The sequence below is a fragment of the Macaca nemestrina genome, unplaced genomic scaffold (assembly GCF_043159975.1).
Source record: "Macaca nemestrina isolate mMacNem1 unplaced genomic scaffold, mMacNem.hap1 Scaffold_57, whole genome shotgun sequence".
NCBI lineage: Eukaryota > Metazoa > Chordata > Mammalia > Primates > Cercopithecidae > Macaca > Macaca nemestrina.
In genome coordinates, this window is record NW_027257740.1 from 181606 (window position 1) to 205773 (window position 24168).

General features: G+C 42.9%; 1 protein-coding gene and 1 long non-coding RNA gene across 14 annotated transcripts in view; one reads left to right on the plus strand and one right to left on the minus strand.

The window, feature by feature from the left end:
- LOC139361531 (disco-interacting protein 2 homolog C-like) overlaps positions 1 to 22290 on the minus strand; it is a 63688-nt gene extending 41398 nt beyond the window's left edge. For 12 of the 13 annotated variants that reach the window (XR_011619083.1, XM_071090119.1, XM_071090121.1 and 9 more), the window contains exons 1-3: positions 22174 to 22290; positions 7704 to 7913; positions 5076 to 5210 (exon numbers count right to left, since the gene is read on the minus strand). Coding sequence is in view for 12 of the 13 variants with exons in the window: in XM_071090119.1 (XP_070946220.1) it covers positions 5076 to 5210; positions 7704 to 7913; positions 22174 to 22195 (367 nt within the window). In the remaining variant the exon portion in view is untranslated. Of the gene's footprint in view, positions 1 to 1128; positions 1206 to 5075; positions 5211 to 7703; positions 7914 to 22173 lie in introns of those variants that run through there. The other variant, XM_071090125.1, reaches the window with a different exon arrangement.
- LOC139361532 (uncharacterized) overlaps positions 1 to 22487 on the plus strand; it is a 157821-nt gene extending 135334 nt beyond the window's left edge. The window contains exons 3-4 of the long non-coding RNA XR_011619084.1: positions 1 to 19809; positions 22090 to 22487. The exon at positions 1 to 19809 is cut by the window's left edge and continues 13432 nt beyond it. This is a non-coding gene — a long non-coding RNA (uncharacterized lncRNA). The remainder of the gene's footprint in view (positions 19810 to 22089) is intronic.
- The last annotated feature ends 1681 nt before the right edge of the window (positions 22488 to 24168 follow it).

Sequence of the window (24168 nt, forward strand, 5' to 3'; positions counted from 1 at the left end):
CGATATTGGGAGTCATATCCTCTCCCATCATGGATATTAAGAACAATATTACAATGGAGGTGTACCACCCACTGCCATATTGAGAGTAATATGCTCTCCCCTTCGGGATATTAGGAACAATATTGCAGGAGGTGTGTACAACCTCTGCGATATTGGGAGTAATATCATCCTCTCCCCCTGAATATAAGAAACAATATCACAGGAGGATGTACACCCCCTGTGATATTGGGAGTCATATCATTTTCTCTCCCTCTGGATATTTGGAACAATATCACAGTGGGTGTGTACACCCTCTGCGATTTTGCCACTAGTATCATCGTCTCCCTCCCAGGATATAGGGAACCATATCACAAGGAGGTGTACACCCCCTGCGATACTGGGAGTGATATCGTCCTCTCCCTCCCTGGATACTAGGAACAATATCACTAGGGAGTGTACACCTCCTGCAATATGGAGACTAATATCATCCTCTCGCCCCCTGGATATTAGGAACCATATCATAGGGGTGGTGTACACCCCCTGTAAAATCAGAAGAAATATCATCCTCTCCACCTTTGGATGTTAGGGACAATATCACGGGGGAGGTCTACGCCCCCTTCGATATTGGGAGTTGTATCATCCTCTCCCACCCAGGATATAAGGAACAAGACGACCGAAGGGAGGTACACCCACTGCCATAGTTTCAATAATGTCATCCTCTACCCCCTGGCTGTTAGGAATAACATCATAGTGGGGTGTACACTTTCTTCGATATTGGGAGTGATATCATCCCCTCCCCGCTGGATATCAGGAACAAGTCTATTAATTATTAATATTAATAAATATAAGAAAAATTAAGAGTAATCATCGACATTAATAATCACAATAAAGATAGTAAAATAGTTAAAAATGTTAACGATTAGCATTAATAATCAGTAGTAATATCACTACTAATAAAATAATGATATCAGCAATTGTTACTTAAATCAATATTAAGTGATGCTGGTAATAAAATAACAATATTAGCAATTATTTTAAGCATGCATAATCATATATTTAAAATAATTATCCATAACAGTATCCTATTAATAGTATCATTGATAATTGTTAATATCGATCATGGATGTTTAATAATTAATCATATTACTCCTAATACCGCAGGGGGTGTACACCTACCTGTGATGTTGTTCTTAATATCCAGGGACAGAGAGCATGGGATGTTGTTCCTAATTATCAAGGAGGGGAGAGTGCAATATTACTCCCAATATGACAGGGTGTGTACATCCCCCCCAAGGCACTGTTCTTGCCATTCAAAACAAGAGAGGATGACATGACTCCAGATATCGAAGAAAGTGCAAACCCACGTGTGATATTCTTTCTAATATCCAGAAAGGAAGAAGAGGATAGTAATCCTCATATGGCAGGAGGGGTACACTCACTCTGATATTTTTCCAAATATGCCGGGGGAAAAGAGAATAATTGCATTCCCAATATCGCACCAAGGGTTGTACACCCCGTGTGAGATGGTCCTTCATAATGTTTCAAGGCGGGAGGGATGATATTATGACATATATGGCAGAAAGTGTACACTCCCCAGGGATATTGTTCCCATGATCCTGGAGGGAAGGGGATGATATTACTTTAAATATTACAGAAGGTGTACATGCCCCCAGTGATATTGTTTCTAATTTCCACGTGGGAGAGGAAGATATGACACCCAATAATGCAGGGAGTACAAACAGTCCTGGGATATTCTTCTTAACATTCAGGGAGGAAGAGGATATTACTCCCAATACAGACGGGTGTACACCCTCTGACGGTGTACACACTGAGGGTATACACCCATCTGTGAAAGAGTTCATAATTTCCAGAGAGGGAGATGATATTACTCACAATATCATAAACAGGCTGTGAGTCCACCATGGCCCCTAATAGCCAGCGGGAGGAGAAGGGGTGGCTATTAGTCCCCACCTTGTGGGGGTGCCTCACCCCCCTGCGAGGTGACTCCTAATAGCCAGAGGGGGAGAGGGGGTGGCGATTAGTCCCCACCTCGCGAGGGGTGCCTCACCGCCCTGCGATGTGGCTCTTAATATTCGGGGGGGAGAGGGGGTGGCTATTAGTCCTCACATCGTGGGGGAGGTCCTAAAATAAAATATATGTTAACTATTTAAAGGTGTGAATTTTATTACATATAGAAAAATGTGCGTTTAGCGTACAAATGTGCACATTTATGTCAAATACATGAAAACACATAATCCAGGTGTTTCGGTTCATACCACTGTAGAGACTTTTCGGTTTCTTTTCATACAACTGCCCAACTGGGGCCCAGAGCCAACACCCACCAGCTGTGTCACTGCGTCTGTTGTTTTACTGTCACACACCGGCCCTACCCCACAAAAAAAAAAAAAAAAAAGCCATGGCATTTAATAAAAAATTAATTTTACAACGTTATTAGAGATGACTTGTAGTCCTCTTTGAAGAGACTGCAGCATGTGAAGGATTTCAAATACAACTGTGTTCTGGGTCTCCTGATCTAAGGACCTATCCGCACTGGTGGCTTTAGCAGTGCTTCATGCAAACTTCCAGAAGGCATGTGTGTCATGTCTAAGAGCAAACTAGAGTTCACGCCTCAGCACTGTGTGCCTCTTCTTTCTTCCGTCCCACGGGCACCGTCTTCTCCCAGGGAGCTGGTGCTGTGCTCTGAGGCTCTGTCCCACCAGTCCCTGCCAAGTCCCTGGGGCCACTGTGGAGAACCAGCCTCCGTCTGTCAAAGTGTGTTGTGCAGAAAACAACTCATCCAAATCTGTTTAAAAACCACACATTTGCGACGCCTCTAGGCCTCAGAAGGTGGAGGCAGACAGGTAAAGGCAGCTGCCATGGGGGCTGAAGTTCAAGCCGGTCTGTCCGGCGACTGATGGGCACTGTCTGCAGTGAGCCACTGCACATTTAGCGAGGCTGTCTGGCCCCTCACCTCTGCCAAGCCTCCACCCGTCGAGTCTGGCCTGGATTCTCACACGCCTGCACAGCCTTCATCTGGTTCATAACTCAGCTCACAAAGGGCCCCATACAAAGGCCCCCGTACCGCGGCAAGGACGGCGGTGGTCACACCTGTGGTCATTTATCCTCTCTGCATCTAGCTCCTCTTCCTGAGGCAACAGCACCTCTGAAGTCACAGCCTGGCCTCCCAACTCTTCCCCGTCCCGGGCTTCTTGGCATGTTGCTCTGCTGCACACACCTCAGCAAATACTGCTGATTAGCCAGAATCACCCAGAAATCTCTTAACCTTGATTCTGACTGCTTTTATAATTTGTAATATTTGTACTTCTGGTGTGATTTGAGGAACAACAAATTTTAAAATTAGAGAAGATGTGGTTTTTATTCTCTCCTTTCTACTTGCAACCTTGAAAATTCAAGTAGCAGCAAGGGTTTGTTGAGAGTAACTTCCACCAAATAGAACCTATTACAAATGTACTACAGAGTGTCAAATAACCACATAGATGTAAAATAGAGATGCAGACACAGATATAAAATCCAATGGTTAAACCAAACTGAGAAATGCTTGCCAGTTTGATAGGACTTCTGAAACTTGACAAAAATGTTGGCTAAGGGATACAAGATGTTATGAGATGAGTGAGATGCTTGGCCTAGAACCACAGGCTCTCTCCTCTTTACAGCAGAAAATCCATAAGGAAGTCAAATCTGAAAGAACCAGGTACCATTGAACGGCATCATCAGTCGTCCTTCCCATCCCTCGGCCAGCTGAGGTGAGTGCAGACAGTCGTTCACCAACATCCATCATCCATCCTCCAGGCCATGGCTACACTTTACTCCCAGGCTCCCTGTCATTATGTAGATTAGGTAAATCCTAGCCACTCTCACCTTAAGCCTACCCCTGCCAGCGTGGCAATCACCCAGTCCCAACCACAGCAAGGACAGCCGTGTCCGTGGGAACACAGAGCAGCGGTCTGAAAGGAACCTGGATCTCTGAATACCTCATGGAGCAGTCACCAGCCTGGAACATCCTCCCTGACGGCTTTGCAAGACAGAAAAACTCCTTGGTTCCTCAAGCTACAATACTGCAGAGTCTCAGGTCACAGCATCCTTATCTACCCTCGTCAGGAACCGTTCAATGCTCATCAAGACATGAGAACAAAACTGCAGTGGCACAGTCACACTCGACGCAGACCACCTGCTGCTCACATTCATCGTATTAACACCAAAAAGCCACCGTGGTGGATATCCTGGATGTGGACACTCGGCGGCTTTTTGCTGGAGATGCGCTTTGTGCATTTATCGCACGACCATCTTGGCATCAGGAGCTGCAGCGCAGATGGCAGCTGTGCATGTCACAGGGAGTCTTATTCGCTGGAATCTCAGCCAGCTCCCAGCATCAGCTCCCACAGGGTCCTCTCCTCTGGGAGCACGTGCTTGGACGCCACAGTGTCCTGTGGATCCACAAAACCGCGCTGTCCTCCCTGGCCACTGTGCCTGTTGCGGCTCCGATAGTCCTCCGTGTCTACCTGTTGGGGCTCGGATAGGCCGCCTTGTCCGCCTGCGAGTCCCGTGCACTACAAGATTACGCCATTCCAAGGCTGCTCGATGAGGCTTCACACGGGGGCATTGTATTTCATTCACTGCTAGGTTCTACACTGACTTTTATGACCCCGGGGAAGGACTAAGACTTAAATAGAACAGCGGCTAGGTGATACAAACCGCCGCTGTAATCAGAACATACCAAGACCAGGCCACAGGAAGGAAGAAGCAGCCCTGGGCCGCAGCCTGTTACCAAGTCGCTGACATCTCTGTCCAACATGGATAAAAAGACCCTCTTTCCTCCGAAGTCTAAAGCAACATATCGGCCCATCTAACAGTAATTCTGTTGTACATTTAACTTCATCTTGCCCTTCTAAGTGACTGTTCACGGTCTTAACACCTGAACAAGAATTTCTCAGTTGCTGAACCACTGTTCGTTATTCAGCAGATAAAATGGCAGCAGATTGCACCCCAGGAAGAAACACACCCAGTCACGGGCACAGAACGGGACATCAGCACAAACCGTTTCCCAGAAAAAAACGCATCTCTGCTTTGGGACATACCATCCCCGGTCTCCATGAGCTCGGCGTTGCAGTACTTGGGCGCTGTCCGGGACCCCGTGGAACCCTGTGGTCGCTCCATCTGTATGGAGTGCTCTGAGGTGTACGTGGTTACGTCAGGAGGTGCAGAATGATTATCTGTAAAGAAGCACATCATGAGTGTTTCTGGTGGTTGTGGCGTTTGCTCTGCAGGTTGAGCAAGCCATAGCTCAGGAAGAGACGGGAGCGCAGACGCTCACCCTGGGGGTGCCGTGAGAAGCCAAAGCCGATCTCAGCCACGTCTGCCACAAACATCTGGCACAAAGGGGGACCCCAGCATAACTCATGTTGCCGAAAATGGAGTAGAGTTCGGTGAAACCTCAATTTCCTAACAGGAGCCACGTCAGCGGCATTTTAACTAGAATAACGTTAGACCGGCAATGGCAGGGCGCCAGGAAGCGTGTGTGTGTTCATGGAAGGGTCCCGTTTCCTGTCGGCCACCGTCCACACAGCCCAGGGCTTTACTCGCGCTTTGGAGCCCAGGGCCTGGAAATGGAAACCCAGCTCTGAAAACTTCTGGGGATTTGGGGATGTCCCTAAAGCTCTCCGTGCCTCAGTTTCTTCATCAAATGGGAACAGTAATGGCTATGACCATGTAGGATCGGGGCGGGGGGGTTGGCCAGTGTGACTATGTTGTGCCTGGACTCCTTAGAACACTCACGCACACATGATCACAGATGCTAAGTTCTCATTCACAGGCTTCTGATTATCTCAGAAGGTCAAATGCACATCTGACTTTTTACTTCTCTTCTTTTGCCACACAAAATATTTCTGCTCTTCAAGTTTCATTATTTTGTCACAGCTTTTCCAAAAAACTCCCAAACTTGTAGAAAATTTCCAGATAGTCTAGGAGGATTATCTTTGTGCCCAATTAGAAATTACCGGAACGCGATCAGCCGAGAGTTACATTTGGGTCACACTGAGCCCTGACGTACATGAGTTAGGAGCCCCTCATAGTTTGGATAAATTAATTCTTTGTACTAAAACTTCCTCCAGTATTGAAAGGGTAAACCCACAAAGGGAGGCCCAAGTGCAGTGATCCATTTATTCAAAAATATGTGTTTTCCTTGGTAAGATTCTGTGCATTTTCTTAAAATTGAATAAAATCTGAGGATACAAATGCTTCCACCAAGTGGCAGAGGCGGTGTCTGGCCTCCCCGTTCACGTCTGGCAGAGCCTTGGCCACTATCCTGCAATCCAATATACACATGGAATTTTATTATGGAAAAATACGTAGCAGTCACACATTTCTGTTCAATGTTTAGCCTGCTGTGATTTCAGGTAGGGTTATTAATTCACATAAACGAGTGTACATGTTCCTGAAACTGTGTCAAACTGAAGTTTAACACTGCTTTGCATTTGAGTACTACTTTGCAAACTTTTAAAGAGTATTTCTGTTTTCTCCTTTATACTCACAACAGTTGAGAGAGAAAAATTATTGTTTTCAATTTTTTTTCCCTCACTCAAGCCTAAAGCAGGAGAAGGGACTTCAAGATCCCAGCAGCAGTAATTGGGAAAAGTGAGACAGACCCAGCTCTCCTGACAGCAAACTCCTGTTCCAGACAGAAAACAGTTGACGCTTTCAGTGTCAGTGAGCACCGAAGGGGCTGGGACCCAAGTCAATCCCAAACACCTCTGGGTGTGAAGGAGTCAGTGATCTAGAAGTGAACATTCTGGGGTTCTGGGGTGTCTGTCGGCTATCTGATCACACATGACGTCCACCTGCTTCCCACTGAGGGTTTTGCAGAGATCAGGCTTTCCTGTGGTAGCTGGTGCCGGGAGGGTCTGAGCCTGCGGCTCGTGCTCCGTCATCGGCGAAGTGGTACACAGTCATCTCCGGTTACTGCTTTAATAGAGACACACACCAAAACCTATTCAACCCAAGTCCCATACTTGATGGAAAACATTTTCTCCTGAACCATTCAAAGGCAGAGCGACGCGAGGCTCATCGTGGCTCCCCCACGTGTCGACTCTAGCTCTAGTAATTCTCACTTCACTCCTTTTCCACGGCATCTTCAAACGTTGTAGGGCAGTGATCCTAACTTTGCTCTTTTTCTAATACAGAGGATCTCCCTTGTCATAGAACCTACACAAGACAGTGCGCCACGCCCAAGAAATCTGAACACCTGTGGCAGACAGCAGCGTAAAGCGGCCGTGCTTAAAGCCCTCGTTTCCTTAAATGACTCCCGTGGTCAGGAGGAGCACACTTTAAAACCCTGTCCTGTTGACTGGGACTGTTAAGGTTTCACGCAGGAGCATAAGTGAGAAGAAAAGATAGAAGCGGATATGGCTGCAGGATTCCCCAGGAACACGAAAGGACTTATAAAACAGAAGGCCCCTGGAATTCGGATATGGCTGCGGGATTCCCCAGTAACAAGGCCCCTGGAATTCCAGCTGTGGGAGGAACCTGGGCATGAGAAAAGCAGTACAGCAGCTTCCAGAAACAATCCAACCAAAGCACCCCAGGGGCCAGAGGGGCTCTGCGCTCTTTCCACTAAGGGATTCCACAGCCAAGATACAAACAGAGGAAAACGTGCACACACAAAGGGGTTTAGACAACAGGCACAGAAAGACACTGTGAAGCGTGCTCACCCATGGGGGTCTGGGCCATGACATCCGCTAGCCTGTGGGCAGCTCTGCTGCCCCCGCTCTGCGTGGAGGACGAGGAGGTGGTGGACGTGGTGGAGCCGTGGATGGCCTGACGGATCCAGTGCTCCACTTTGATGCTGCCCTGGCTGGAGGTCGGGGCGCCCTGGGAGTCCACCTGCACTGAGCCTTCATCTTCTGAGCCATAAGAGGTATCTGTGTAAGAAGAAAGGCAATTTGCTATATGCTGCAGCAAAAACAGGCACTACAATCTCAGTCCCTCCAACACAGATTTACTTCACGCAAGTCTGAACAGTTGTTTAATGACTTTTTGCCGTAGACACTCTTGAGAATTTAAACCACTTTTCAGATAATGAACCATTTATTTTAGCATAATGAATTTTGCTTCCAAAGCACCTTATACAAACATGCTATAAGATGTTTGATACTGTCATCTCAAAGATGCACTGACACATTTCCTCTACACAGCAGTTTGGGAAGAAACCAAGTGTTTTCTTGTGTCAGTCAGAAAGTGAGAGGGCAAGGGGAGGCGGAGGGCCTGTGCAGCTCTCAGGAGTCTCAGTGTGACTATGTTTAGCCCCGAGATGGGGCTGAGATGCTCTTCTGGGCTCTGATTTATTTCTACGTTGGTGTGTGTGTTAGATACCCTTGCAGGTGATTTTTGCATCTGTGTGTTAGTTACCCATAGAGCTGATTTGTTTCTACATCGGTGTGTTAGATACCCATGCAGGTGATTTCTGCGTCTGTGTGTTAGTTACCCATACAACTGATTTCTTTCTATGTCAGTGTGTTAGATACCCATGCAGCTGATTTATTTCTACATCGGTGTGTTCGATACCCATGCAGCTCTCTAAGGATCAAGACGCTGATGATGGTAACAGGAGGGAAAGCAGAATGTGCCTCACATAGAGCGGCCCCTCCACCTCCCCGCTTTCCTCTGGGGCACACAACAAACCCTCATGTTACATTTTGCACTCAAATCTATTCACCTTTACACTATTCGTTTCTTATACATTGTCATTATTGATTTTTCTATCTGTACAAATTGGATATCTTGGATTATGAGAAAATACATCCCTTTTTTCACTATAATTCGCGAGAACATTTTTCATTTAATAACTTTTCATGCAGCACCAAGGTTTTTGGGAATAAATTGCTGCTGTATTTGTTAAACTTCAACGTAAGAATGACACTCAGAATCCTACCTACAAGTGAGTGATGGGAGGCGCTGGCTCAGGTGAGCAGCTCCAGATCATTGGGTGAGAGAAGGAGTCACAGCAAATAATCTTAAGACACTGGTTTGCTTCTTAAAAGACAGTAAGGGCAAACAATATTCACACTTATTACCACTGTCACATGACTTACGCTGTTTGGGAATTTTTTAAAAAGTTTACTTGTTAGACAAGCAATAATATTAGGAGCCTGAAAATTCTCTATCATCTTGCTTTTTTTTCTTTTGAGACAGAGTCTTGCTCTGTTGCCCAGGGTGGGGTGCAGTGGTGTCATCTCTGCTCACAGTAACCTGTCACTCCCCGGCTCAAGTGATTCTCTTGCCTCAGCCTCCCAAGTAGCTGAGATTATAGGCAAGTGCCACCATGCCTGGCTCATTCTTGTATTTTTAGCAGAAACGGGGTTTCACCATATTGGCCAGGCTGGTCTCGATCTCCTGACCTCGTGACCTCATGATCTGCCTGCCTTGGCCTCCCAAAGTGCTGGGATTACAGGCATGAGCCACTGCGCCTGGCCGACCCTGCCTTTTAAGAAAACTTACACAATTTATATAAAAGTAAAAGTAAAACTGACACAGCCTTGAGACTTTTGAGAAAGGTACACAACCAGGTGTCCATTTGGAGCACAACCATCTCCCCAGAACGTCTTCTCAAAACCCTTTCCAATCTTTCATTCCTCACTCCCACCTACCTTTTCCAAGAAACCTGCAGAATAATGTGATATAGACACTCGACAGAATAGCAGCAAACCAAGCAAGCAGCATATGAAATGGATGATACAGCATGACCAGTGGTGACTAGAATTACACACCATGGGGACAGGAAGTCAGGTTGATTTAACATTCAAAACTGAATTAATGTCATACGCGGTAAAGAATTACGGAGTAGAACCGCGTGTTAACCTTAGGAGACATAGAAAAGTACTGACAAATTCAAGAGAACGAAACTCAACAAACCATGAATAGAAGGCAATTTCCTCAACCTGTTAAAGTACATTCCTGAAAAGCCACAGCTAACATTGTATTTAATGGTAAACAATAGAATGCGTTTTCCCTAAGATGGAGAACAAGACAAAGATGTCCCCTCTTGCCACTTTTATTCAACATTATCTGGCAGGTTCTAGCTGGTGAAATAAATTAACAAGTTTAGTAATAAAGACATCCAGATTAGAAAGGAATAAAAGTGTCTTTATTCATAGATGACCTGACTTTGGCATGTAGAAAATGGCAAGAAGTACACCAAAAATTACTAAAACAAAGTTTGATGGGATCATAGGACACAAGATAAAGATATACATATACTAGCAATAAAAAACCTGAAAATAAAATTAAGAAAATCGTTCCATTCACAATAGCATCAAAAGCAGAAGACATTCAGCTGAACTTCTAACAAAAAGGTGCAAAATGTGTACAATGACAACTATAAAACATTACGGAGAGACATTAAAGATCCAAATAAATGGAAACTAAATAAATGGAGGCAGATTCATGATCGTGAATTCGAAAACGCAGCATTATCAAGACAATTCTTCCAAAACTGTTCCATTAATTCAAGGCACTGCCTAATAAAATCCCAGAAGGCTGTGTGTGAAATGGAAAGCTTATTCTCAATTTTATCTGGAAATACAAAGGACCTACAATAGCCAAAATAAATTTGAAAAAGGGAAACAATGTTGGAAGACTTCACTATCTGATTTCAAAACTTTACATAAAGTCATAGTTATTAAGGCAGTGGTATTCGCACAAAAATAGATGTATACATCAAAGGAACAGAATTAAACTCAGAAATAAAGCCTTATATTTATGATTAATTTATTTTTGACAAAGGTCTCAAGACAATTCAGTAAAAGAAAGGTAGTTTGTTTTTTCAACAAATGTTGCAGTGGCAACTGGGTACCCACACACCAAAAAGAAAAACCGTGGGGGAAAGAATCCCCCAAACCAAACGAAAACAAAAATCCGACTTAGATCTTTACTGCACACACAAAAATTAACTCCAAATGGATCACAGACCTAAATGAAAGAACAGTAAGACCATGACACTTCTAAAACTCCCAAAGACACAACCCATGAAAATTAGTGAAATGGACTTCATTAAAATAGAAAACTAGTAAGTTTTAAAAGATGATTATCTCCCTATAACTAATGTAACAAATTACCTTGATCTTAGTGGCTTACAACAAGACAAATCTATTATCCTATTGATGAAGAAGTCAGAAGTGTAAAATCTAAGTGTCAGCAGAACTACGTTCCTTCTGGAGGCTTCAAAGGAGAATCCATTTCTTTACCTTTCCCAACTTTTAGAGGCCACCTGTGTCCCTGACTCATGGCCCCTCTTCATCTTTAAAGTGCATCAATCCAGTCTCCAGTTCTTTTCTCTTTTAAGGACCTTCTTGATTACAGTGGGTCTACCTACTTAAACCAGGATAATGGTCCCATCTCAAGATCTTAAATTAATCAGCTGCAAAATGCCTTTTAACCACTTCAGACAACAGGTTCATAAGTTCTGGGGAATAGGACCTGGGTATCTTGGGGGAAAGGCTTTGTTCTGTCTGCTACATAGTAGTTTGTTCTTTCACTGAGAAACGTTACATCTGTAAAACTCTTATATTCAGATTGCATAAGGCACCTGTAACCCATAAGATGACAACCAACCCATTTACAACATGAGCAAAAAATCTGAACATTTTACCAATATATACAAATGGCTATGAATAGGAATTAGCACATTAAAAGCTAATAAGCACATTAAAAATGCTTAGCATCATTCATTGTTGCAAAGTAAATACACAATGATATACCATTCCACATCAATTAGAATGACAAAAATAAAAATAACAGTAACTATTGGTGGTGATGATGTGGAGAAACTGGGATGAGCATATGCTGCTGGTGGAAATGTGAAATGGTGCAGTTATTTTGTAAATAATTTGGCAGTTTTTAAAAAGCTAAACCTAAACTTACAATAAGACTCAATCATGCTACTTGGCATCCACTTAAGATAAAAGAAATTATATGCATACACAAAGATATGTACATTAATGTCAATGGCAGCTGAATATGGAAACAATGAATAACCAACTGGTAAATGAATAAACAGAATGTGTCATATCTATCAAATAGAATATAAATAAATAATAAGAAATAAACTACTGGTGCATGGTACAGCAAGGACTTCAAAACAGGTAAAGGAGGCATAGAGAAGTGTGTACATTGTATGATTTTATATCATAAAATTATAAGATCATAAAAAAACCAAAAACCATAAAATCAGAGTAAAATATTCTATGATTTTATATTCTAGAAAATTTAGAGTGCACTGTTATGATTTCTAGGGTTCTTTTCCGTAGAGCTAACCTTTCATCTGATATCCTTTGCAATCAGCCAAGTACATTCTTTAGCACGTTTATAGTGTAGTTCTGCTGATAACACATTCTCTCAGCTTTCATATTTGGGAATGTGTTGTTTCACCCCTGTTTATAAAGGAGATTTTCCCTGGATATGAGTTGACAGGCCTTTCTCCTGCTTTTAGTGCTTTAAAAAAATGTCTTTCCATGGTCTTCTGGTCTCCACTGTATCTTCACAGAAGTCACGCGTTTTTGAAATGCTTCTCTGGTATGTAACGTGTCTTTTCCTTCTGAGTCCTTTCAGGATCTCCTCTTAATCTTGGGATTTCAGTACTTTGGCTATCATGAACTCGGATGTGCTTCTTGTTATACTTGTTCTGCTTGGAGTTCACTGAACTTCTCGGGGCCGGACACAGGTGTTTGACATCAATCTGAGAAAATTTTGACTCCTGTTTTCAAAGGTTCTTGCTCTTCTCTTTTCCTTCTTGTATTACAAGTATATTGACGTATCACAGGAGCTTGAGGTTCTGTTGGCTTTCCTTTCATTTTGTTTCTCTGGGCTTCACTTTGGTTAATTCCTTTTCATCTCCCTTCGAGCCCACAGACTTCATCTTCCTTCTCCAACCTGTTAAGCCCATCAGCGCCATTTCATCTCAGTGTCATATTTTCCAGCTTCATAGTGATGTCTCATGTATACCCTATATATGCACAGCGTCTCCTATCATGGACATTGCCTACCAGACTGGTACATTTGTCACAACTGATACTTCTACAGTGAAACATCATTACCACTCCAACTCCATCATTCACATCAGGGTTCATTCTTGGTGGTGTACAATATATGGCTCTGGACAAATGCATAACATGTATCCACTATTACAGTATCATACAGAGATCACATGATACTAAAAACTCTCCTGCTCTGCCTATTCATCCCTGCCTCCCCCTGGCAACAACTGATCTTCTTACAGTCTCCATAGTCTTGCCTTTTCCAGGATGTTGTAAAGCTGGAATCATACAACAACCTTTTCAGATTGCTTCTTTCACTTAGCAATATGCCCTTTAAGTTTCCTCCGTGTCTTTTTATGGATAGCTCATTTATTTTCAGCCTCAAATAATATCCCATTGTCTGGATGTACCACAGCTCACTTATACATTCACCTACTGAGGGGCATTTTGGTTGCTTCCAAGTTTTGACATCTATGAATAAGGCTGCTCTAAATATCTACTTGCAGGCTTTTGTGTGTAGACATAAGTTTTCAACTGCTTTGAGCAAATGCCAAGGAGTGTAATTGCTTTATCATATGGTAAGAGTATAGTTTTGTAAGAAACCACCAATCTGTCTTCCTAAAGGCTGTTCTATTTTTATTAAGACCCGCCATGAATGAGAGAGAATTCCCACAGCTCCACATCTTCACAGGCTTTGGTGTTGATAGTGTTCTGGATTCTGGTGTAGTGATATCTTACTGTTGCTTTCATCTGCATTTCTCTATGACACGTGATGTGAAGCATCATCTCATACGTCGATTTGCCATCTCTATATCTTCTTAGATGAGGCATCTGTTAGTCTTTGACTCATTAATGTGATGAATTACGTTAATTGGCTTTTCAATGTTAAACCGGCTTTGGATACGTGAAATTCCATGTGGTTTTAGTGCACAATTTTTGCTAGATTTGCTAATATTTTATTGAAGATTACTGCATCTATGTTCATGAGAGATGTTCTGTAGTTTTCTTGTAATATTTTGTTATTAAAATGGTATTTGATATTAAAATGATGCTGGCTCTATAGAATGAGTTAAGAAGTATTCCTCAGCTTCTATGTTCTGAAAGAGATTGTAGATAATTGGTATAATTTCTTCTTAGATATTTGGTAGAATTCACCAGTGAACCCATCTGGGCCTGGCACTTCCTGTTTTGAAAGGTTATTAACCACTGATTCAATTTAACAGATACAGGCCCATACAGATCGTTTCTTCCTGTTCAAATTTTGGCAAATTCTGTCTTTAAAGAAATTGGTTCATTTCATCCACGTTATCAAATTTGTGGCCATAGAGTTATTCATAATTTTTATTATCCTTTTAATGTCCATGGGATCTGTAGTTATGTCCCTTATTTCATTTCTGATATTGGTAATTTATCTGCTGTATTTCTTTTTCTTGTTAGAGGCTTACAGATTTTCTCTCAAAGAACCAGCTTTTGGTTTCATTGATTTTTCTCTACTGATATTCTGTTTTCAATGTATTGATTTCTGCTCTTTCATTATTTGTCTCCTGCTTAGAATTTAATTGGATGTTCTTTTTCTAGTTTTCGAAGGTGGAAGCTGATTGATTTTAGATCTTATTTTTAACGTATGCATTTAAATCTATAAATTTCCCTATAAACATTACTGTCACTGCAGCTCACAAATTTTAACAAGTTTTCATTTTCATTTACTTCAAAAATTCAAAGAAATCTTCAGGTTTCTTCCTTGAACAATGTATTATGTATAAGTGTACTGTTTAATATCCTAATATATTTTCCAGTCGTCCATTATTGATTTCTACTTTACTGTGGTTGAGAACATACTTGTTTGATTCCTATTCTTTTAAATGTGTTAAGGTGTGTTTAATGGACCACAACATGGTATGTCTTGGTGAATGTTGTGTATTCTGCTGCTGTTGGAGGAAATAGTCTATAAACTTCAGTTACATACAGTTGACTGAGGATGCCGATTTCAATTTTGTCCTTACTGCTTTTCTGGCTACTGAATTGGTCCATTTCTGATAAAGGGGTGTTAACGTCTCCAACTATAATAGTGGGTTAATTATTTCTCCTTGAAGTTTATCAGTTTTTACTTTGGAATTCTGATACTTTGTTAGCAAAAGTACATTTAAGGATTGTTACATCTTCTTGGAGTATTGACCTCTTTATTACGTAATAGTCATCTCTGGTAACTTTCCTTGATGTAAAGTCGACTCTGTCTAAAATTAATATCACCACTTCCATTTTTCAAAATGAGTGTTGGCCGGGCACGGTGGCTCATGCCTGTAATCCCAGCACTTTAGAAGGGCAAGGCAGAATGATCACCTGAGGTCAGGAGTTCAAGACCAGCCTGGCCAACACGGTGAAATCCCATCTGTACAAAAATAGAAAAAATAAATAAATTACCCAGGCATGACGACAAATGCCTGTAATCCCAGCTACTCGGGAGGCTGAGGGAGAATCACTTGAACCTGGAAGGCAGAGGTTGCAGTGAGATATCAGGCCATTGCACACCAAAAAATTAGTGTTAACATTTATATCTTTTGCCATCCCTTTACTGTTGATCTATATGTATGTCTTTATATCTAAAGTGGATTTCTTATAGATAATATATAGTTCGGTGCATTTGGACTGACATTGAAAGTAATAATATACAGTTGAATTAACATCTACCATATTTGTTACTATTTTCTATTTGTTGCCCTTGTTCTTTGTTTTTGTCTTTCACTTTTTTTTCCTTGTGGTCTTTATTGAGCATATTCTATGATTTATTTTCTTTCCTTTCTTAGCATATCAGTTACTTTTTTTTTTTTTTTTTAAGTGGCTGCCTTGGAATTTGCAATATAAATTTACAAGTAACCCAAGTCCACTTTCAAATGACACTACACTGGTTTCTTGATAATGCAAGCACACTATAATAACAAAATAACCCTAATTCCTAATTGCTCTCTCCCATCCCTTGGGTATCACTGCTCTCATTCATTTCACTTATATTTAAGTGTGTGTATATGACATATACATAAGCATATAATACAGTATATTTACCGTCGCTATTATGAATGAACTGTTAAGTTAGATCTGTTAAGAAAAATGAAAGATTTTCTTCTACCTTCACTATTTCTTCTTTAATGCTTTTTGTTTTTCTATTTATTTTTTTAAACAGACAAGGTCTTTCTCTGTTGCCCAGGCTGGAGTGGAGCAGCATCATTATAGCTCACCGCAGCCTTGAACGGGATCCTGGGCTCAAGAAGTGACCCGTCTCAGCCTCTCAAAGTAGCTGGCACTATAGGTGTTGGCCACCACGTTTGGCTTTTTTTTTAATGAGACAGAGTCTCACAACGTTGCCCAGGCTGGTCTCAACTAAGCGGCCTCCAGCTCTACTCCCATCTTTGCCTCCCAGAGTGTTAGGATGACAGCTGTGAGCCCTGTAAACAGACTGTGCTCTTCCTTTCTTTGTGCACAGCTGAGTTACTGACCTCTACTATTTTCTCTAGAGAACTTTGAACATTTTTTGCAAGGCAGGTCTACCGGCAACAAATTTTTCAATTTTTGTAGGAGAAGGTCTTTTCTTTTTCTTCACTTTTGAAAGATAATTTCACAGAGTATAGACTTCTAGGTTAATGGAATTTTTTTCCTCTCAATAGTTTAAATACTTCACTCCACTTCTTGCTTTCATGGTTTTTGAGGGGAAGTTGAAAATAATTCTTATCTTTGATCCTCCATAGGGAAGGAGATTACTCTGGTTTCTTTGCTTTTTAATCTTTGATTCACCATAGTTTCAATATTTTATGCCCAAATAGAGTTTATTTTTGTTTTGTTTTTGTCGTCATCGTTTTTACATTTATCCTTCTTGGTGTTTCTTGAGCTTCCTGGATCTATGGTTTGGTGTCTGGCATTAATCTGAGGAAATTCAGCTATTACTGTTACAAATATTTCTTCTGTTCCTCTTTCTTCCCCCTTGTATTACCGTTATGCATATTTTATGCCTCTGTGGAAGTCCCATAGTGCTTGGATACTCCGTTCTTTTTTGCTTTTCAGCTCTGGAGGTTGGAGTTGGGTATTTCCCTTTCTCCCAGGTCAGAAGGCTCTGATAAAATCCCACCAGGTTAGTCTCCACTTAACTAGCTTCTCAGGAAGGTGGACCTAGTGAAGAGTGCACTTGCATATTGAAAAATGATTCCTATTCTCTTTCCCCTGTAGTAAGTATGAGGGGATTTTTCTCTGATGTTTACTTCGAGAACCTGATTGAGCTTCTGATGATACAACTCACAAAAGCATGAGACCCATATGCACAGGCCTCCTGGAGGTTTTAACTCTCAGACGTGGCCACACCTCACCACAGCAATTTGTCAATTCCAGTTCAGGGTTTCCAATCCCAGCGTGGGTTCCTTGGAGCATTGTGCTCCAGTGTATGGTGATTCATCTGCTTTACCTGTCCAGCCAATCTGGGGACAGTGGCTTGCCGGTGACCTCACGTCTCTTGCAGGTTTAAGAAGAGCTGCTGATTTTTCAGTTTGCTCAGCTTTTTACCTGTGAGGAGGGAGTGACAATTCTCAAGATTATCGTGTACAGAACCTGAAATTCCCCAACTGCATTATAGTGAAAAGTGTCTTCCCTTCCTCTGGCTCAAGAATTAAAATATTTTCATTCTCTGACACGTTGTACTCTGATTCCCTAAATATTTATAATTGCAGATTTAAAAACTCAGTTTTCTGCTGTATCAGACATGTAGACTGGCACTTTCCAACAGAATTATGAGAGTCCTGTTATAGAACTTGAAACCTTCCTTGTAGCCTCATATAAATATATAAACAGGTATAATTAATTTTACTGGTATATTTTTAACTCAAAATGCTCATGCTATACTTGCAATAAGAAATACAAATAGGCCGGATGCGGTGGCTCAAGTCTGTAATCCCAGCACTTTGGGAGGCCGAGGCGGGTGGATCACGAGATCGGGAGATCGAGACCATCCTGGCTAACACGGTGAAACCCCGTGCCTACTAAAAATACAAAAAATTAGCCAGGCGTGGCAGCGGGCAGCAACTTGGGAGGCTGAGGCAGGAGAATGGCATGAACCCGGGAGGCGGAGATTGCAGTGAGCCGAGATCACACCACTGCACTCTAGCCTGGGCAACAGAGCTAGACTCCGTCTCAAATTAAAAAAAAAAACAAATACAATATTTTCTATTTTTTATATTAACTGGCATGTCTTTCACGCAGCAAATCCAGTTCAGACCAGGCACACGTCATGTGCTCAGCCGCCGCATGTGGTGAGTGACAGAGACCATCCTGCATGTGTGTGCACTTTTTACTGCCTTTTTCTTGACCACAGATTCTACCCCCCGTTTCTCTGTGTATGCGGTGATTATTTGCTGAATATTACACATTGTGGGTAACTTGTTGAGCACACTCAGGATCCCTAACCTCCCTCTGAAGCTTTCCAGCTCTTGTTTTAGCAGTTAGCACAGGCACGGCTGGGTCATCGTGACATGGGCAGGCTTGGTTGGATTCGCTGTTGGTGTGAATCTGTGGAGAGCTCCCATCCTGCACCCACTTGGGTCTCCCCCTCCTGGACGTGGTAAGATGGCCATGCTCCGCCCACACCTGAGCTCTCTCTGATCTCCCCCTCCCGGACATGGTAGGACGGCCATGCTCCGCCACACCTGAGCTCTCTCTGATCTCCCCCTCCCGGACATGGTAGGACGGCCATGCTCCGCCACACCTGAGCTCTCTCTGATCTCCCCCTCCCGGACATGGTAGGATGGCCATGCTCCGCCACACCTGAGCTCTCTCTGATCTCCCCCCCTCCTGGACGTGGTAGGGTGGCCATGCTCCGCCACACCTGAGCTCTCTCCGAGCTCCGCCTTCTGGATGTGGTAGGATGGCCATACTCCGCCCACACCTGAACTCTCGGCACCACGGTCTGCAGGTGTTCTCCAGAGGGCAAGTGTACTGTGGGTGCATCTCATTCATTCTCCTGCCCTCGCCCTCAGGTTCTGGCTGGTACAGCTGTGGTCACAGACTAAAAACAGCCACCTCATTCGTTTTGTGCAGTTTTACAGTTGTTTAGGGCAGATGGGTGATTTGGGTCCCTGTTCTCTCATCATGGCTAGAAGTAGTTTTGGCAAATTATTCTTTTATCTTTACATTCGGAAACTAAAGGAAAGTTTCACCCATAGAATACTAGCGTTGCGACAATCCTAATGAGAGTTTCTCCAGAAACTAGGATCCAGGTCAGCAGCCAGTCATTTCATAGAAGATAAACTTCAAGAACATTCTCTGAAGGGCAATGAAACTGAGTAAGATCTAACCACTGTTACCAACAACCAAGAAAAATAGGTAAGAAAATGCAGCTAAGATTTGGATCAAGTAAGTACGGTAATAAACATGCAAACTATCGCTAAGCACAAATAGGCTGGGAGTAAAAAATTTTTATGACATTGACATTTACGATTTTACAAAACTGCCCCATATGATATATCAAGAGGACTCCTGATGAAAATTTACAAAGGATGCTTTATGGCTTATATAAAACTGTTGGTCAAATCCAAATATTTCACAAAAATAACATTTCAAATAATATTCTTTTATATTTTGCAGACATCTGTACAAGGAGGTTATTCATCACACATGACCCAGTAACATTTGTCAGCGGTTGGATTCAATACGAGAAATAAGCAAATAACCGTAACCGCACTGTTTCTTCCATTTCAAAGTCTTTTCTCTTATACAAAGTGGTCAAGAAAAATGCCCGTTGCCTTACATACTGGTTAGTGCCAAAAATTTGGTTTAAAATATTTCAACCCTTGAAATGTTTTACGTCCATGTTGTTAGTTACACAAAGAACACATACAAATACAATTATTTTGCCATAAGTTTTGGCAAATTATAACCATTAACTAAACAAACAGGAGTAAGCATGTTATTTTTGAGATAGGGTCTTGCTCTGTTGCCCAGGCTGGAGTGCAGTGGCACGATCATGGCTCACTGCACCCTGATCCTCCCACTCCAGCCTCCCGAGCAGCTGGGACCACAGGCACACACCACCATTCCTGGCTGATTTCTGTATGTTTTGCAGGGATGGGCTTTGGAATGTTGCCCAGGCTAGTCTCAAATGCTGGGAACTCAAGCAATCTGCCTGCCTTGGCTTCCCAAACTGCTGAGGTTAGAGGCATGAGCCACCATGCCTGGCCTAATCATTTTTAAAGAGTCTGCATTTATTATCGTTATTTTTTTCTAATTGAGATGGGGGTCTTGCTCTGTTGGCCCGGCTGGAGTGCAGTGGTGCCATCTCAGCTGACAGCAACCTCTGCCTCCCGGGCTCAAGTGATTCTCCCACCTCAGCCTCCCAAGTAGCTGGGACTACAGGTGCACACCACCAGGCTCAGCTAATTTTTTGTACTTTTGGTGAAGACAAGATGTACAAAAGGCATTTCTGTACATTTTGCCATGTTGTCCAGGCTGACCTTGAACCCTTGGGCTCAAGCCATACACCTGCCCTGGGTTCCCAAATTACTGCAGTTATAGGCATGAGCTATCGTGCCCAGTCCTTCATTATGTGCTGTGGCTTAATATTAAAATAAGGAAAGGGAGGAGCCCAAAGGAGCACGTTGGCAGAAAGGGCTCCCTTGTCAACAACTTGCTAGCATGGCATTCACTCCCTTGCCTGGCTGGCACTGCGTTCTTTCGATGAAGAACACGTTATGTGTCAATGAGAAACAGAAACGACATAGGAACACCCTGTCTCTACAAACACTTAAAAATTAGCTGGGTGTGGTGGCGAGCACCTGTGGTCCCAGCTGCTTGAGGTTGAAGTGGGAGGACCGCGTGAGCCCAGGTGGTCACAGCTGCAGTGAGCCAAGAGCTGCCATCATGATGCTGAATTCCAACCTTGGTGACAGAGCAAGACCTTGTCTCAAAACAAAAAGCAACGAAAACCCAAAATGATGCACTCTAAGTTCTGTCCTTTAAATTCCAGTACCTTCATTTGTAAAGGTATGTAAAGGTGAAACTCAGGAGCTGCCTGTAGTAATGTGGACGTACGCTTGACCTCAGCTCTGATCTGAAGCACGTCCTTCTGTCTCACTGCTTGCCAAGACTAAGCTAAATTTCAGAAGTAAAAATACTCCCGAAAATGTTGTACATTTTCAACTATTCGTATTGTACCTTAAGTTTCTTTGGTATTGGAGCAAAAATACTGGGTCATTTAAAGTGATATGTAGCTTCAACGTGGGATGTAAGGTGATTCAGGTCCTTTGAGAAGACAAGCTTGCAACAACGGCATGAATAATGTTGGAATCAAAATCACAGAAACTAAACACCAAATAGCATAGGTTCAATCCGTGTCTCTAACAAGTATCTGGATAACTAAACTTTCTGCTTTACTTGGGTGTGAAGATCATGAAATGTAGTTTATAATTATTTGGGCAGAGAAAATAGAGAATTGGGGTAGTTATGTAAAATTCAAGATTAAAGAAAAGCAGTATTATATAGCAGAAATATAAATTGGCTATTACCTTCAGTAATTTAGATCAGGGGTTGGCAGGTCCCTGCACCAAATCTGGTCCGTTGTTCTTGTAAATAAAGTTTTATTGGTAGACAGTCATACGCACTTGCTGTCACCCATGGCTGAGGGCAGAGTTGAGTGGTTGTGAGAGACCTTATGGCCTGCAGGAACTAAAATACTAGCTGGCACCTTGCAGGCAAAGTTTATGACCTGATTCGGGTAGCTGCCTAAACTGTCCAATTCGCTTGTTCTAAAACAATCCAATAATGTAGCACACTTATCTGAAGATTTGAGAATATGCATGCAACAGCCTAATCAGAAGAAAAGTCCAATTCCACCCATAGGGTTACAAACTCTTCCCTTTTCCCTACAAGGAATTAAATGAATAAAACTGTGTGAGATTTTACTGGTATGTATCATATGTATCAATCTTGATGAAAAGTTAAAAATGTGTATTTATACAGATACATAGTGTTACTTTTCATGCACTGTTTTCGGACTTCTGGTTCACAAAATCTGCATTTCTGCACCATGATTTTGAAGGCAAAAACCCAACTTCTGGGCTAGCGGTCAATTCTGAGGCGCCCAGCATGTTCAGGAGGCAGCGTCGGGGAGCGTGTCCCTTACCTGGAGGGGTGTAGGCGTCCATGGAGGTCTACACGACCAGGGACCTGCGTTTGGAAGGCATAGGCACCGCCATCTTCTGCTCTTTGTGTCTGGCCAGAGCCGCCTGGACAGCTTCCGTGTGGACGTCTGAAATGGAGAGAGCTCAGTCACTCAGTTCTCAGCTTAGGTCCCAGAGGCCAAGCTGCACCCTCCTCTCTGTCCCCGCAGCACGGTTCATCCACCTTCTGAAACTCACCAACAGATGGGTGGGTGAGGAAAGAAAATCAGTGTTTACAGTTCCATAAAGACATTAAAATTTATTCACAGACTTTTAATTATTCATTTTATTACTGTAGAATCCATATCCGCAAGCAAACACTGGGTGTAAACTGCACTGAGATTTTTCTTTTTAGGGTGAATGCACCTTGATCTTTGGAGATTCTTTGTAGGTCACACGTTTGAGCCTCCAAATCCTTTCACTGTACCGTTGAGAGGCGTGTGCACGCCTCGCACCCCAACTCACACAGCCACGGTCGCAGCTCAGCTCAACACCGGCCATGGGCCAGGACTGTGTTGGCTATGGTTATGGTTTGGCTGTGTCCCCACCCAAATCTCAACTTGAATTCTACATCCCAGAATCCCCATGTGTCGTGGGAGGGACTTAGGGAGAGGTAACTGAATCACTGGGTCCCGTCTTTCCTGTGCTATTCTCGTGATAGTGAATAAGTCTCATGAGATCTGATGGCTTATCGGGGTTTCCGCTTTTGCTTCTACCTCGTTTTCTCTTGCTGCTGACATGTAAGAAGTGCCTTTCGCCTCCCACCATGATTCTGAGGCCTCCCCAGCCATGCGGAACCGCAACGCCAACTAAATCTTTTTCTTCCCAGTTTCGGGTATGTCTTTATCAGCAGCATGGAAATGGACTAAAACAACCATTAAGACATTTTGTGGCTATTAACCCATTACATTAATTCCACACATTCACTGAATGCCTTCTCTGTAAGTCCTTACGGGTTGGGGTCGCAGTGGTGATAAGGCAGACAGTCTCATGGCATCTCACGCAGGCCACTTCTTAAGGGATGAGACAAGTGATAGATGGGCTAGAGAATTAAAGCAGAGACAGATGCAGCAGCAACTCCAAACTGTGAAGCCAGGGAAGAACCCTCTTAACACAGAATCGGAACAACAGGAATGAAACATACCGGCTGTCAAGACGAGAATCTTCGAGACACAGGCAAAAATCCGCTCAAAGGCCCTAAACTGTCAGTGAGAACGGTGTTAGCAGAATAAAACCACCACCACCAAAAATGGCCAGCGTGAGTGAAGACGAGTTGGGGCAGTTTTCTCTGAAGCTGCGAGAATGATCCCACTGAAAGAGAATCAGACGTGGCTTTCTGGCTTAAAACCCCCAAGCTGCCACCTGAGACAGGACCCAGACCCTCAGCATCACGCCCACAAGCAGCTCATCGCACTGCTTGGTCTTGTCAGCCTTTGTGCACACTTCTCTCCCTAACTAGATAAAGAGCCTGGTCATCTGGCCACTATTTCTAATTCCCAGGTCAAAAACCATTATGTGACTGACTTGGCTCATGGCCGAAAACTGAAGGGATCAATGAGGTGACAGTCCACTCACTTCCACAAATCGCTTTTTGTTTTGCATATTCTCCGTTTTAAACTTTTTGGATGTAATTTCAAAGACACAGAAAATCTGCAAGACCAGCGTAGTGAATTTCCACATAACTTACCAGGCTCAACTTAGGCCCAACTGCTCCTATCTTACATCACTGCTTTCCCCCCTCCCCCATGAATTTTCTAAGTCAAATGAAAATAAATATCAGATACTATATCCTTCCATACCTAAATGTTTCAATGTATTTCCTAAACACAAGGATATGCTCTCACATTCACTTTCCTCAAGATCCGGAAATTTAACTGTCATATACAAAGTTCACTTTCAAATGCTGTCAACTGTCTCCATAATTTTCTTACTTTGTCTTCTTCTACGATCCAATCCAG